Genomic DNA, 14,289 nt, shown 5'->3' with positions numbered 1-14,289 from the left:
CCCCACACCCCAAACAGGGAAAGAAGCAGAAGGTGGCATTGGCTTTCCTGGCCATCTTTCCAGGGACAGGGCCCAAAGTCTTTGCCCAGGACCCCTCCCCACTCTTCAAACTGCCTGTTCTGCAGGGATGAATGGGGGGAGGGAGCTCTGCCTTCCTCTGCCAGAGAAAACTGGGTGCCCAGGGCCTGGGATGGGAAGAAGGGATCCCAGTTCCCAGCCTGGTGGGCAGGGGTGTGCTCCAGTGGGGACCCCCGCAGGCACAGCCCTGGTTATCTGGGAGCCCTCTGGGCTCCTCTGCAGGCCCACCTGCCTCACCGGTACCTCTCCACCGGGAGCCCAGACCCCACACTCAGGAGAACAGAGGAGGAAAGAGAGAAAGAGGGAGCTGGCCCTGGCCTGGCAGGACTTCTCTGGGGACCAATGTGCCCACTGCTCTCCCCACCCCTTCCTGGCAGCAGGGCCAAGGAGAGTGAAGGGGGCAGGGAGTTAGAGAGGGGAGCGGCTGTGAGACCCCCTGTCCCGCTCACTAGCCCTCGGCCCTCTCCCTCCACAGCACCCCTCCCTGCCCCAGGGTCTCAGGCCCAGTCACAGACACAGCAGGGAGCAGGGAGGTCCTTCCCTACAAGAGGAGGGACCAAGGGGTGGGAGGATGAGCAGGGACCCACCGGGAGTGAGATGCCAGGCAGGCGGGCAGGCGGGCGGGCAGCAGCGGGCGTTGGAGACCGCTGCAGGGCAGCTGGGACACGACTGGCTGGATGCTCGTCCCTCCGTCCCTCTGTCCATCCAGGGCGGCTCCTCTCCGGGCAGTTCTGAGGCCGGGCGGGCGCTGTTAAAAAGCTTTTTATGTGTGTGTGTGTTAATCACATGATTGCCGTTCACCTGTATTTCGAACAAAGACAGCTCACTGTTTCAAGGCCCCGAACAAGAGTCTGGGCACAGGGAAGAGAAGGGAGGCGGGGGGAGGAGGGTTGGCAGCGCCGGGGGTGGCGTCGAGGAAAACTGGGGGGAGATTGTCCAAGGCCAGCAAGCGAGAGAAAGAGAAAACCCTTATCAAACTCCTAATTCACTGGGCTCCGCGGCCCCAGACACACTGGCCCGATTGTCTGGCTGGTTGTGTGTGCGCGAGCATGTGTGTGTGTGTGTTCCAATGTCCGCCACCCCCCCAACATGCCTTTGCCTCATGTGACTACCTCATTGTGTCCCGTTACCCACCCCCCTCCGCCCCCTGGGCCTTCCGAAGCATGAGGCCTTGCCTCCCCAGACCCCTGTTCCAGCCCACTCCAAACAGGGCCCTCTTGGGGTGGGCCTGGGGCCTCGCCCACCTGTAAAGGAACTGGGAACCACACATGGTCACCAGCGCAGCCAGGCTCTTCCATCTGTCCCTACTCACGCCCCCACCTCTGCCTAGCCACCAGAGTGGGGCTGCCTGTGACCTCTGGAGGGGACACCTAGGAGAGAGGAGAAGAAAAGGAATCGAGTCATGGGGGTGGTGGGAAGGAAGAACAAGCAAGGGGAGGGGGCAGAGAGGAGGGAAGCAGAACAGGGCAGTGCCACCCCTTCTCAGGTTGGGGGAGGGGGACTTTGTGACATCCAGGACTAGGACTTCCCCACCCTCTCCCAAGACAGGCTGAGCCCAGTGTGTAGGGGTTGGGTCTCAGGAAGTGGCACTTAGAAGGTCTCTGAGACCTACTTGAAGAGGACTCACTGCACCCACCTCAGCCTCCCGGGTCTTTACCTTGGGCCAGGCCGCCCCATTAGCCTGTGCGGGGCGGGGGGGGGGGTGATGGAAGAGAAGGGCTGGGGGCTGGGTGGGTTCTGCGCTGGACAGAGGTGTGCGGCTGCCGCGTGCCTTGCCAGGCTGGGACCAAAACGTTCCCTTACTAAGTTGAGGCAGCAAGAGCAGGGGAGGGGGACAGAGCGAAACTGGCTGGCCACAGTGCCTGGCACGCAGTGGGCACCCAACATGATTTATCAAGTGAAGCAACCAGGCCTGCCCCCTCACAGGTCTGTGGGGCCTGCCCGGCCTCTTCCACATCTCTCCCCAGTCCTTTGCCAAGTTCGAATCCCACCACCTGAGGCAGAGGTCGGGGGTCCTGGTTGGGTCTGATTTTCCTCCAAGCAACAGGTTCTGACCCTGCCACCAGCACTTGTCCCTTCCCTAGCCTAACACCTCCCTCCCACGCCTGCCTGCCTGCCCAAACCCAGGCTAAGCCTAAGGAGTCAGGCCTGGGCAGCAGGGCAGGAGCCGGGCTGGGGGGGGTCTGGGCGGGGTGGAGCCCTGGGTGCTGGGGATGAAGGCCCCGAGCTGGAGGCTCCACCTTCTGCCCTTCCCTCCCTCCTCTCCCCCTCCCCCTCCTTCCTTCCCCAGCCCTCCGCAGCGGCTCAGTCGCTCAGTCAGTCTCAGGCTGTCCGGCCAGGGTGGTTGGTGGTGAGGATTCAGGCTCCGTCCTAACCAGGAGGTGGCCTGAGGCTCAGGGCCCCCCAGCCCCTCCCTCCCAGTCCACCAGCGTCACCCCCCAGCCCCGAGCTGGACCGCACACCTTGGGACACGGTTTTCCACTTCCTAAGGACGAGCCCCAGATTGGAGGAGAGGTCGGAGGAGGTGAGTGCAAGCCTGCTCCTCCCTGGCCGCCAGGCCCCCAGTGGGGGTAGAGGCTGACACTCGCAGCAGCTCCCCCCAACTCCTCTAGATCCGCCGGGGTGGGCGGAGGGGAAGGCGGAGAGGTGAGAGAAAAGGTGGGAAATTCCCGGGGCCGGGATTAGAGTAGAATAAAGGGTCCGTTTTTCTTCCTTTCCATCAACAAACCTCCACCCGAAAGGAGGTTAAAAAGAAAAACCTCACCCACAGCCAGAGACGGTTGGGACCAGGTGGTGGGAAAACGCGGAGGTGGGACGCACCCACCTGGGGTCTGGCATGTGCTGGGGCCCAGAGGCCCGAGCGGGCATAGCGCGAGCAGGAGGGCCGCCACCTCGGGGCTGCACCACCTCTGGGCTGCACCGTGTCCCGCCCTGGGCCGCCCTCGGGGCTGCGCCTGCCGCCTCTCCATCGCGCCCTTGTTCCCGTCCAGGTGGGCGTTGGGCTCTTCGCGAGGACCCCGGCGGCGGGCCCGGGGGAGGCGGCCGACGCGGCGGTGACCGGGGCCGACATGGCCGAGGAGCAGGACCTATCAGAGGTGGAGCTGAGCCCCGTGGGCTCGGAGGAGCCCCGCTGCCTGTCCCCGGGGAGCGCGCCTTCGCTGGGGCCCGACGGCGGCGGCGGCGGCGGCGGCTCCGGCCTGAGAGCCAGCCCCGGGCCGGGCGAGCTGGGAAAGGTCAAGAAGGAGCAGCAGGATAGCGAGGCGGACGACGACAAGTTTCCCGTCTGCATCCGCGAGGCCGTCAGCCAGGTGCTCAGCGGCTACGACTGGACGCTGGTGCCCATGCCGGTGCGCGTCAACGGTGCCAGCAAGAGCAAGCCGCACGTCAAGCGGCCCATGAACGCCTTCATGGTGTGGGCGCAGGCGGCGCGCAGGAAACTCGCCGACCAGTACCCGCACCTGCACAACGCCGAGCTCAGCAAGACGCTGGGCAAGCTCTGGAGGTGAGCGCCCCCGAACCCCCCCCCCCAGCTCTGCCGGCCCCCAGCTGCGGGAGGACTCGGCTAGACGGGGGCGCCCCGGCCTCCTGCCCCACTCGGTGGGCACCGCCTGGGCCCTCCAGAGGGAACCCAACTCTTTGGAAGACCAGGCGTGGGGACCATCCCAGCCCGTCTGCCACAGGTACACGTCCAGGGTTCGGCCACTGCGCACCCTGGAACTCCGAACTCCAGGGGCCAGGCCGGGTCTCGCCCCCTGGGGTGGCGGGTGGGAAGGCGCCCCCTCGCGGCTGGAATTCTGTCCGTGGCGGAGCGCAGGGCCTCTGGGGCTGCCTCCTGAGCAGGGAAGGAGGGCCGGTGGAGGCTCCACTGGCTCTTCCTACGTCCCCACACTGGAGGGTGCCACTGTCACCAGTGCCACTAGTCCGGCGGATATCAGGGAAATGCTTGGGAAAGAACTGAAGGCATGGCTGACGAGCCGGGAAACTGAGGCAGCCGGGTCAGAACTGGGGGAGGATCAAGGGAAACAAGGAATTCAGAGGAAAGTCTTGAAAAGTGAGGGCTACGGACTATGCTCCCTGCCACCCAGAGTCTCCTTCTGCCCCAGCTGTCTTCCTGGGCCTTCAGGACCCCCTCTCCTTTGGGCTAGCGGCCTCTTTATTCCCCAGGGGGAGGGGTACACAGAAAGGGGGCTCCCCCTCCCACCCCGTCCCAGAACCAGAGCTAGTCTCTGGCTCCTTTCCTGCCCCTCTGAGTCGGCGCCATCTTTCCTCTCAGGGCCCCACCCAAGGTTGAGCAACTCTTCACCGGAGCTTTGGGAGCTAGAGCTGAGTGCCCTAGCCAGGAGGAAACCTTGGCCCCCTCCCTGCTGAGGGTCCCTCAGGGACCAGCTCTGACTTCTAGGGAAACATTCCCCCAGCGGGGAAGTCTCCAACCCTTGGCTCTGGGGCCCAGCCTGGCCCCTTGGGCGTGTGGGGAGCAGGGCAGCCTCCATCCCACCCAGGAGTCTCAGGGCAGATCCCAAAGAGAACAGAGGCTCCAGGGGATGCCAGTTTGCAGAAGTTACCTGATCCCCACCTGATGCCCAAGAGACAGGCCCGGAAAGGGACTGCAAAGGTCACAGAGCAGTTGGTGGCAAAGTCAGGGCCAGACTTCAGGTCTCCCAACTCTTCATCAGGGATCTTCCCTTTTAGTCCCTGATGACAGTAGTGGGTCACCCTTCGCTCTAAAGAGTGGTCAGGGGGTGGGGACAGGGAAAGGACAGCAGGAGCGAGGCATATCTGGATTTGAGGAAGTCTGGGGTCTGTCAAAGGAGTCTGCTCCCTCCCCTTTGCTGGCTCAGAACACTAGATTGGGGTCAGTGGAGATTGGGTCTATGAGGCCAAAGGCATAGAATGCTTGCCTGAGCAGGAGGCTCCCCTAGAGTCCAGGAGATCTGCCTCCATCACCCTGGCCTGTCCTTGCCATGTGCTTGCTGATGGCCTGGTCCCTCCTCCAGCCTCTCAGCCTTCAGCCCAGGCCTACCCTGGGCAGGCCCTGGCCGGGCGGCTGGCTACTATGTGGACCCAGAGAGTCCAGCTCTGCCAAGAGCAGAGGTCACAGCCAGCTCCTCCACCCAAGGTTCCTCTAGACCCCAGTGGGGCTCAGACTAAGCTAGCGCCTTTGGGGCTATGGGACAAAGAAGAGGAAGTGAGACGACGGCCAGGAGGGAGGTGGACAGGCAGACAGAGCAGGCCCCGGGGACCTGGGCATGTGAGGAGACCACTGAGAAGCAAAGCAAGAATGGACTGCTGCTTCCCCACCCGTTGCCAAGGGTTAAGAGGGCCCTCCATTTTCTTTGTCGCAGTTCCCCCACCCAGAACCCAGGAGTTGGGCCCCCTTCAGCAGGACTTCCTCCTGTCCACCACTCAGGCTGCGCATACAGGGGCCAACCTGGGGCAGGGCAGTCAGGACAGCAGGCCCGCTGGCTAAGAGCTCAGTCCCAGGGGTGGGAGATGTCATGACAATGGCAAGGACCTGAGTCTGTGCTAACAGGCGGTGGCTACCTAGGTCCCAGGAAGGGGTCCTGAGAGACGCTGGGATGTGGGCTGAGTTGGCCAGTCATTCTAGGGGCTTCTGAACACTCCCTCCCAGGCTCGCCACTCCCAGGACATCAGAAAAGGGGACAGTTGGGGTCCTAAAACTGAACAGAGACTGGGGGTACTGTCCTTGGGTTTTGGGTCAGATGCACAGGAGGACAGGTCCTAGTGGCTGTGTGAGCCCCACCAGGCTTGCTACCGTTGGGGACCACTAGGGGAGGACCAGCCAGATCCCTGGGTAGCTGTGCGCTGCTTGACCTGTCTGGAAAGAACAACCAGCACCAAGAACCTGGGGAAGCAGTCACAGGCTGGAGCCTGTCCTGTCCCCGGTTCCACAGGCCCCGTCCCCTGGCTGACGGGGAAACAGATGCAGCAGCAGCCAGTGCCCCGACTTGGGGTTTCTAGTTTGAATGGGAAACCAGCCTTCCTTCTCCCTCAGCTTCATTCCAGATCTTGGGAACCAGGAGGAAAAGGGCTGGTGAAGGTGCAAATGAGCATTGGGCTGAGGGTGACACGGGGTGGCAATGCCAGTGAGGGCTGGTGCTGGCGTTGTGATTAGCTGGGAGGCTGGCTCTACCTGGCAGGTGGGCTTGGGCCGCAGCCTGGGCAGAGCCTGGCTGGGGTTGGAAGTAGCAGCTGGTGGAGGTGGGCGGGGCTCAGGGCTGGGGTCAGGGCTGGCTGTGGCCCCAGGTTAGTTTCTGTCAGGGTTACATATGGTGCTGCTGAGAACTGGCGACAGCAGGTCCAGGGTTGGAATCTTTCTCCTTTCTGGCTTGTGCGGCCCCCTCTACGCCCCTTGCCATTTTTCTGCTGATTGCTGCTTGCCAGCTGGGCAGGAGCCCAGGTAAAGTTTGGGGTGTCAGAGTGAGCTCAGTGTTGCCAGCCCCCCGGGGCCACTGCTATGGCCCCTGCTGGCCAAGCTGCTCTGCCGGCAGAACCGTTCTTCCAGGGCAGGTGCCTGCATCCACCCTCTGGTCCCCGGGCTCTCCTCCTCCCGTCCTGAAGGTGTCTCTGACCTGATAGTCCTGCTTGGCCAGAGGGTCCCTTGGAGACAGTTGGGGCAGGGCCGGGGGCAACAACGGGCTAAGCTGCCGAGGAATGCTGCGGCCAGCTAGGAGGTGCCTGGTATGACCACCCCCTCCCAGCCTCAGGAGCGGCTCAGCCTTCTGCTGCCTGGGGCTGAGGCAGGGGGGTGGGCGCCAAGCGGGGGGCACCTACTGGGCAAGGGGGCGGGGCGGCTGGAGAGAAGAGCCCTCAAACAGAGGGCCCAGGCTGCCTCCCACAAAGACTGCTAGATGGTCAGTCTAACCCTATGTCTGGGGTTCTATAAATCCCGTACCTTCACCTCAACCCCCTCTGCAGGCACCCCATTGTGCCCTTCTCACCCTGGGGCAGCTAAGCCCTTCCACTCCTGCCTGAGGCTGGGCACCGCCTCCAGGGCTCCTTCCCTCCATTGGCAGATCCTGGGAGCTGTAGTAGGGTCCAGAGAAACCTGAGCTTCCTCTACACTTTGTCACCCCTGGATCTCCCCAAGGAGACCATGCCCCATAATGAAGAGGACTCACCCAGTCCCCCTCAGTCCCACCATCCTGGAATCCACCAAATCAGTATTCCAGAATTGAGGGGCCCATCCCTGGCTCCCCCAGGCAGCGTTAGAACAGCACCTGTTTCTCAAGTGCCTCCCTGCCCAGCCCTGGGACAAGGCCTTTCACATCTGTTACTCTGGTGACCGCACACCCCAGCAAAGCAGTCACTACATCCTAGTTTCATAGGTGCGGAGACTCAGGCTCAGCTGCCTGAGGTCACACCCAACTAGTGAGCAGCAGGGACGGGGCTCTGTGTTCCAGCACCTCCAGTCCCAGAGAGCCCGTTCCACCTGCGGACGGCTTTGGTGACGACAATGTTTTCCCCTCCTTGAGCTGACATCTGCGCTGGCTCTGGGCCTACCTCTTACCGGCCCTCGGGGCTGGCCCCTCTCCTCCAGCTCCTCAGAGCTCTGGGGACAGAGATGACAGCTCTCTTAGTTCCTCAGCCTCTCATCTTCTAGTCCCAACAAGGATCCTACCCCTGGGCCTCCCCTCAGGGCCCTGGGCTTCGGGCCTCCGAGGGAAGCCAGCGGGGCGCTGACATTCAGTGCGGCTCTGCTGTCCCCCTCACTGCCCCACCCAGGCTGCTGAACGAGAGTGACAAGCGCCCCTTCATTGAGGAGGCTGAGCGGCTGCGCATGCAGCACAAGAAGGACCACCCCGACTACAAGTACCAGCCCCGGCGGCGGAAGAACGGCAAGGCGGCCCAAGGGGAGGCCGAGTGCCCGGGCGGGGAGGCCGAGCAAGGAGGGGCCTCGGCCATCCAGGCCCACTACAAGAGCGCCCACCTGGACCACCGGCACCCGGAAGAGGGCTCTCCCATGTCTGACGGGAACCCTGAGCACCCCTCAGGTGAGTGCAGGGCTGGGAACCAGGTGCTGATGGCAGGGCTGGGGCTGGCTCAGGGAGGCGGGCAGGGCAGAGTCAGGGGGCATGAGACCCTGAAACTCCCCAGCAGCCCTGGGCTCTGGATGTAGGGGCCAGAGGGAGCTCAGGGGCGTCTGGGGCAGGGGAAGCAAGATGGCGCTGACCGGGGCTGATAGGAGAACCTCACTGCTGGGCACAGAGCCAGTCAGGGAGAACCTGAAAGCTGCGGGCGAGAAGGGCTGCAGCAGTGACCAGAGGAGAAGGGCGCACAGGGTCATGTGGGGAGATGGGAGATGGAGGAGTCGCAGCCTCTGGCCCTCCTGCTCTGACGGAGGGACGTGCACGTGATTTGAGCACAGGCCACACATATGATACCTTGTTCAGTTCTTCTCAGTGATCATGAGAGGGACATTAATTGAGCACCTACTGTGTGCCAGGCACCATGCTAATTGCCTAACTCATTCAACGATCAAGTTGGCCCTGAACAGCAAGATGAGCACCTACCTGCCGGGGCTCGGGCTCAGCTTTGTGGCAGGTTACTGTCAACAGACACATGAGGAAACAGAGGAGGAACTTGCCGCACAGCTGAGACCTGCACCCAGCAGTGGAGCTCCCTGGGCTCTGCTTGGCACTACGGCTACCTCACTTCCTTCAGGATGTACAGAAAGTGCCACACTTGAGTCTGGCACACAGGAAGTACTCAGTAATCAAAGCTCTGCCTGCTGAGTCCTACTTTGTGTCAGGCACTGAAGGGGACTCCAGAGGTACCACCAAGAGAAGGCCACGGTCCCTGGCTTAAGGAGACCACAGTTTAGAGGGAGGAGCAGGGGTGAAAGCAAGTGAATTATGCTCAGGATGAAACAGGTACACAAGAAGCCCCCTGAGACCCAGGGTGGCAGCATCCATCCGTGTAGCCAGGTCTCCAAAAATATCAAACTACCCACTAGACTGCAGCAGAGAAGGCAGGAGGCAGAGGAGTCAGAGAAGGCAGGAGCCGCTTGCTCTTATCACTGTGTAACGATAAGGAGACTGCTTAAGAGAAACAGTGGGTCTTCCCACATCCCACAGGAGGACAGCCAGGACCCAAACCCAGGCAGGCGTCTTGAAGGCCCGAACCCTTGGCCAGCACTCGGCACTGCCTGTGGTCTGATGGGGGAGGCCCCGGCCTCCCTCAAGAAGCTCCTGCTCTCATAAGACCACAAACACATCTCTGTGATGGAAGCCCAGCGCCACCATCTCTCACGAGTACCCTACTCCTCACCTTCCAAGATTCAGGGACACACGTGCGCGCGCACACACACACGCACGAGAACATACAGAACCACCTCCCAGAACGAAGCTTGCTGTGGACTTTTTCTCACCCTTAAAGGCCCCATCCAGACACTTCCTCAGTGAGACCTCCCCCAGTTGCCAGGGGGGTGAGCAGCTTCCTCCTCTGGTCTCCCAAGTCCTTGGTACACCCCCTCATCAAAGCACTTCCTGCTCTAGGCACATGCAGGTCTCTGATCTCCCCCAAATTATAAGCCCTTGGAGAGCGGGCCCTGTCTCAGTTCTGTTGGTACCCCCACACCTGGCAAGAGCCTGGTGGATGAGGAAGTGAACCAGGAACAGGGACCAGTGGTCTTGGTCCCCTTCTGCACAGGAGGGAAGGCAGCTCCAGGGCCAGGGGGGCAGTACAGACCTGTGTGTGATGGAGCTGGGCATGGTCAGCAGGCAGGTTCTGGGTGAGAAGTGGAGTTGGAGGGGACACAGTGCCATTTGGGGTCCTGGGTGGCGAGAGGCACAGGTGAGTCTGATAGCGAGATGGTACAGAGCAAAGGGAAGCACCGGTCACCACCGAGGAGCAACAGGAGCAGGAAGGGAGCCGTCTTCAGCCACATGGGAAGAACTTGCCAACAGGGAGGGCTTCCTACCAGGTGGGTAGGAGGGTGGGAGGCAGGACCCAGCAGAAGACTTGAGGATGTAATCAACAGTTAAGACCAGGAGGTAAACGGAGGCCAACTTGCTGATGAAACATGTAAGCCCACTGGGTCGTGGAGGGCAGGCCTGAGCTTCCAGGAGGTTCAGCTGCCTGAGAGTGGGCCGTCCAGCCACTGCGCCACCTGCCTCTGACATATTTTCTCCTTGCCCTTCTGTGTCTCCCTTCATCCCAGGCCAGAGCCACGGCCCACCAACCCCGCCAACCACCCCAAAGACAGAGCTGCAGTCCGGCAAGGCAGACCCCAAGCGGGATGGGCGCTCGATGGGGGAGGGCGGGAAACCTCACATCGACTTCGGCAATGTGGACATCGGCGAGATCAGCCACGAGGTAATGTCCAACATGGAGACCTTTGACGTGGCTGAGTTGGACCAATATCTGCCACCCAATGGGCACCCAGGCCACGTGGGTAGCTACTCAGCAGCTGGCTATGGGTTGGGCAGCGCCCTGGCCGTGGCCAGTGGACACTCCGCCTGGATCTCCAAGCCACCGGGCGTGGCCCTGCCCACGGTCTCACCACCTGGTGTGGATGCCAAAGCCCAGGTGAAGACAGAGACCGCAGGCCCTCAGGGGCCCCCCCACTACGCCGACCAGCCGTCCACCTCGCAGATCGCCTACACCTCCCTCAGCCTGCCACACTACGGCTCCGCCTTCCCCTCCATTTCCCGCCCCCAGTTTGACTACTCTGACCATCAGCCCTCAGGACCCTATTATGGCCATTCGGGCCAGGCCTCTGGCCTCTATTCGGCCTTCTCCTACATGGGGCCCTCTCAGCGGCCCCTCTACACGGCCATCTCTGACCCCAGCCCCTCAGGGCCCCAGTCCCACAGCCCCACACACTGGGAGCAGCCAGTATATACGACGCTGTCCCGGCCTTGAAGAGGGCCCTGTCACCACCAGCCCCTGCCCAGTCCCTGCTGGGCCCCGAGCCCCTTCCTTCCGCTGTGCGCCCTGTTCCTCACCAGTCTCGGGCCTGGTGGTGGCGGCGCAGGGTGCTCCAGGGGCTGACAGTGGAGGGAAGGCTGTCTGCCTGCTCCCACCCTGATGACCTGCCGCCCCATCCAGGCCCCAGAGGCATGGCCCTGGCTGACAGCCTGGGCAGAGGAGGAGGAGGCTGGCCGATGCCCCTAGACTGAAGGATGAGGCTGAACCTCCTCCAGAAACCCTCTATCCCAGGACCTGAGGAGGGCCACCACCCCCTGGGAAGGGAGGAAGCATGCAGGGTGGGACAGCGCAGGAGGTTGGGCCACTCCTGTTTCCTTCTCATGGACAGCGAGGGCCTACAGGCCCCTGTGCCACGGCGCCTAAGCTAGGCCACCAGGGACTGCATCAGGCTTAGAGACCCTGGCTATGTCACTCAGGGGCCGAGGACAGTTTTGAACCACTTTGTGGGGTGGGGTGGAGCTCAGTGGAAATTCTTATCCCTTCAACGCCCCTTCCCTCCTGAAAAACAGGAAGGAACCGGCACAGAGGCCCCCCAGATCCAATTCTGTGCCAATAACCTCGTCTTTGTCTAACTGGGGACAGCCCCTGGTCTCCCTGCCATGAGCTCCCAGGCCTTGACGCCCACCCCAGGTGAGGAGGCAGGGCTCCAGGGAAGGGTTCAGAGAGTAGTCCCCCAGTCCTCCTCCCTGGCTCCTGGTCAGCTCCCTGGTCCTCTCAGCTGTCCATGGCTTCCCTGGTTTCTGGGGTTAGAGCTGCATAGGCTCAAACCCTGGCTCCAGAAGGAGTCGTGGGGCCAGCACCAGGAGGCTGGCAGCAGGTCTAAGACCCTAAAATCCTGCCCTATACATTTTGCCCTTGCCTTTTGCCCCTGGCCTCCAGTGGTATCTGAATAAAGTATGTAGCTATGCCTGCCCTGTTTGTTCCGCAGCCCCCAGTCCACATGTAACACGTTTGCTACCCCCTTATTTATCTCATAGTCCCCTGTCTGCTCCCCTCTCCTAGCTACTCCAGCCCCTATTAACTCTGCATTAAGCATTCCAAGTAATAAAATTAAAGGTTCCGGTTACCTGCTTAGTGGGTCTGACCTGGCCTGTTTCTTGGTCTCTTATCCCTTTACCTGGGCTTCCTCAAAGACTCTGAAAGTAGCTAGGAGGAGGGTGTGAGGGGGAGATAACCCAAGAGTCTGGCTCTCCCCTGAGTAGGTGGAGTGGGTGAGGACAGCTGGCCCCCAATGGATGGGACTGGGCACAGGGGCTAAGACTTCCGAGAGAAGCCTTTCCCCAGGTCAGCTCGACCCCACCCTGCAGGGGCCACTCACTGACCAGGCCCAGCTAGAGCTCACGAGGGCAGCAGCAGCCTCACTGCCCACTCAGCAGGGAAGAGTTTGCAAAAAATTCCAGGGACGGCTGTTTGGAAAGAGGTGGGTTGAGTCTGACTGCAGTCAGGCCTGTCCCTTAGGATGCCTGGATGGCCTTCTGTTGCCACACCCCTACATCTGTCACCTCTGGCAGAGATCATGCAAGCACCAGGGACCATGCCAGGTCCAGCTGAGCCTTCAGAGCAGCAGCCTGTGCCCAAGTCTAAACCAAGGGCATCAGATGTGCAGTCTCCTCCCGTGCTCACTCCTTCGGAGCCCTGTCCTCTGCAGGCCAGGAACCACTCTGGTCCGAGACCCCAGGGAGGGGGACTTGCTTCACCTTCCTGCTCTACTGATGGCAGCTCTGAGGCTTGTAAGTTCTCTACCACCTACTGCGTGCTCCCTGTGCTGAGTGCTTACGTCATTTGGACCTAGATGACAGTGAGTCCTGTCCTCATCCCTGATTTCTAGACGAGATTGAAGCTTTGGGAGGTTGAAGCTCAGGAGAGCTGGCGCCAGAATCTGAACCCAGCGCTGACTCCAAAGCTTGTGCTCTTCCCCATCATCCCCTCCACCTGCCCAGGGCTAGCAGGCTCTGCTTCCACTTTAAGTGGCACTTTAAGTCTTCTTCCACTGCTCCAGACTGACCCTCCCTTCCATCTGTGGTCTCTGCACCCCTGCACCCTTCTCTTGGTCAGGACCTGGGGGAAGGTGGGCTCCAGGAACTAACCCAGTTCTCCCAGGTGGGCAGACCCCATCTGGAAGCTGCACCAAGCTCTTCAGGCCACCTTCCCCAAAATGCTGGCCTCATGAAGTTTGGTAACTGAAACCCCTGCTCTCTCCAACAGTATCTGTTGCAAAGTCACACCACCCAAATTGTATATAAAGTTGTTTTTGGCATTTCATTTTGTCGTAGATAAATGCAGGATTTATGCTGATCTTTAACAGACTTCATCCTGTTGGATCTGACCCTTTCCCCCCTATGTTAAGTCTTGGAATGCGGCTCTCCTTCAGAGCATTATGTATCTGCAAACTTGAATATCCTCCTTTAAGTCACTAATAAAGGTCAAAATGAAGAGACGGGGCCCTGCGTACAGCACTAAGTACCGCTGCCCATTCCCTCTGCTCTCCACACTCTCAGGGAAGGACTGTCTAGTCAGCTCTGAAATACCTCCTCACATCACTGCTCCCATGGTGCCCGGTCTTCATCCACCACAGGGCCTGGAGACTGCCCAGCGATGTGCTAAAATCGAGATTCACTGATAGGTGGCATTCCCTAGACCCGTGAGACCAGAATTCACTGGAAAAAAGAAACTGATGTGACAGGATTGACCTTAGATACTATCCTGTAGTTCAGTGGTAGAGCACTTGCCTACGTATGCAAGGCCCCGGGTCCATCCTGGTTCTGGAAAAAAAAAAAAAAAAGGAAAAGAAAAAGAACCCTATGCCAGCCCCCGGATTCCTGCAGCGTGATCTGAGGGGTCAGGTGTGTAACCATCCATTCTAGAATTCTGTCAGGTACCCTTCGGGACTAACCTTAGGTGCTCATTTTAAAACTCAACCCTTCCCCTTTATTCAAAGATAGGACACTTGTCCATTTCCAGTCTTCACGGCTCCTGCTCTTGGTGGGGGGGTTGTGGATATGGAGCTGGAGCAGCACATGGAGAGGCTTGGGAGACTGGCTGGGAAATGACCAGAGTTGTGGGAGGGTAATGACCCACAAAAGCCAGAAGACCTGACTGTACACAGCCCATAGACCAAAGGCTCTGGGCATGTTTGGGCCTTGGAATGGCAGGAGCTCTCTCTGTAAGGAGAGCAGGATCCAGGTGTTTCTGGCAAGAAAGTATAGAGCCAATAGTGGCGGCAGGTGACTTCATACTCCAGAAGTCAAACCTTGGCCCGGC

At 60.7% G+C, this 14,289-nt stretch overlaps 1 protein-coding gene and 1 long non-coding RNA gene across 2 annotated transcripts in view; one reads left to right on the top strand and one right to left on the bottom strand.

Moving 5' to 3' along the window:
• The window catches only part of LOC308657485, a 28,684-nt gene extending 27,841 nt beyond the window's left edge, over positions 1-843 (bottom strand). Inside the window, exon 1 of the long non-coding RNA XR_014023944.1 lies at positions 666-843. This is a non-coding gene — a long non-coding RNA (uncharacterized lncRNA). The remainder of the gene's footprint in view (positions 1-665) is intronic.
• Positions 844-2,401: 1,558 nt separating this feature from the next.
• On the top strand, positions 2,402-13,374 carry SOX10 (SRY-box transcription factor 10). The gene is made up of 4 exons (XM_081309212.1): positions 2,402-2,602; positions 3,069-3,580; positions 7,822-8,090; positions 10,259-13,374. The coding sequence occupies exons 2-4, from the start codon at positions 3,147-3,149 to the stop codon at positions 10,960-10,962; spliced, it is 1,407 nt and encodes a 468-aa protein (XP_081165338.1). The 5' UTR covers positions 2,402-2,602; positions 3,069-3,146; the 3' UTR covers positions 10,963-13,374.
• Positions 13,375-14,289: the final 915 nt, after the last annotated feature.

The sequence above is a fragment of the Spermophilus citellus genome, assembly GCF_964194105.1.
Source record: "Spermophilus citellus genome assembly, chromosome: 10".
Lineage (NCBI taxonomy): Eukaryota > Metazoa > Chordata > Mammalia > Rodentia > Sciuridae > Spermophilus > Spermophilus citellus.
This window is presented reverse-complemented; position numbering and strand designations above follow the sequence as displayed.

What these genes read in the sequence shown, in the direction of transcription:
- SOX10 (XM_081309212.1), top strand. Translation starts at nt 3,147, where the DNA reads ATGGCCGAGGAGCAGGACCTATCAGAGGTGGAGCTGAGCCCCGTGGGC. An exon ending in ACGCTGGGCAAGCTCTGGAG is followed by an intron (nt 3,581 to 7,821) that starts GTGAGCGCCCCC and finishes TGCCCCACCCAG; the next exon opens with GCTGCTGAACGAGAGTGACA. An exon ending in GAACCCTGAGCACCCCTCAG is followed by an intron (nt 8,091 to 10,258) that starts GTGAGTGCAGGG and finishes CCTTCATCCCAG; the next exon opens with GCCAGAGCCACGGCCCACCA.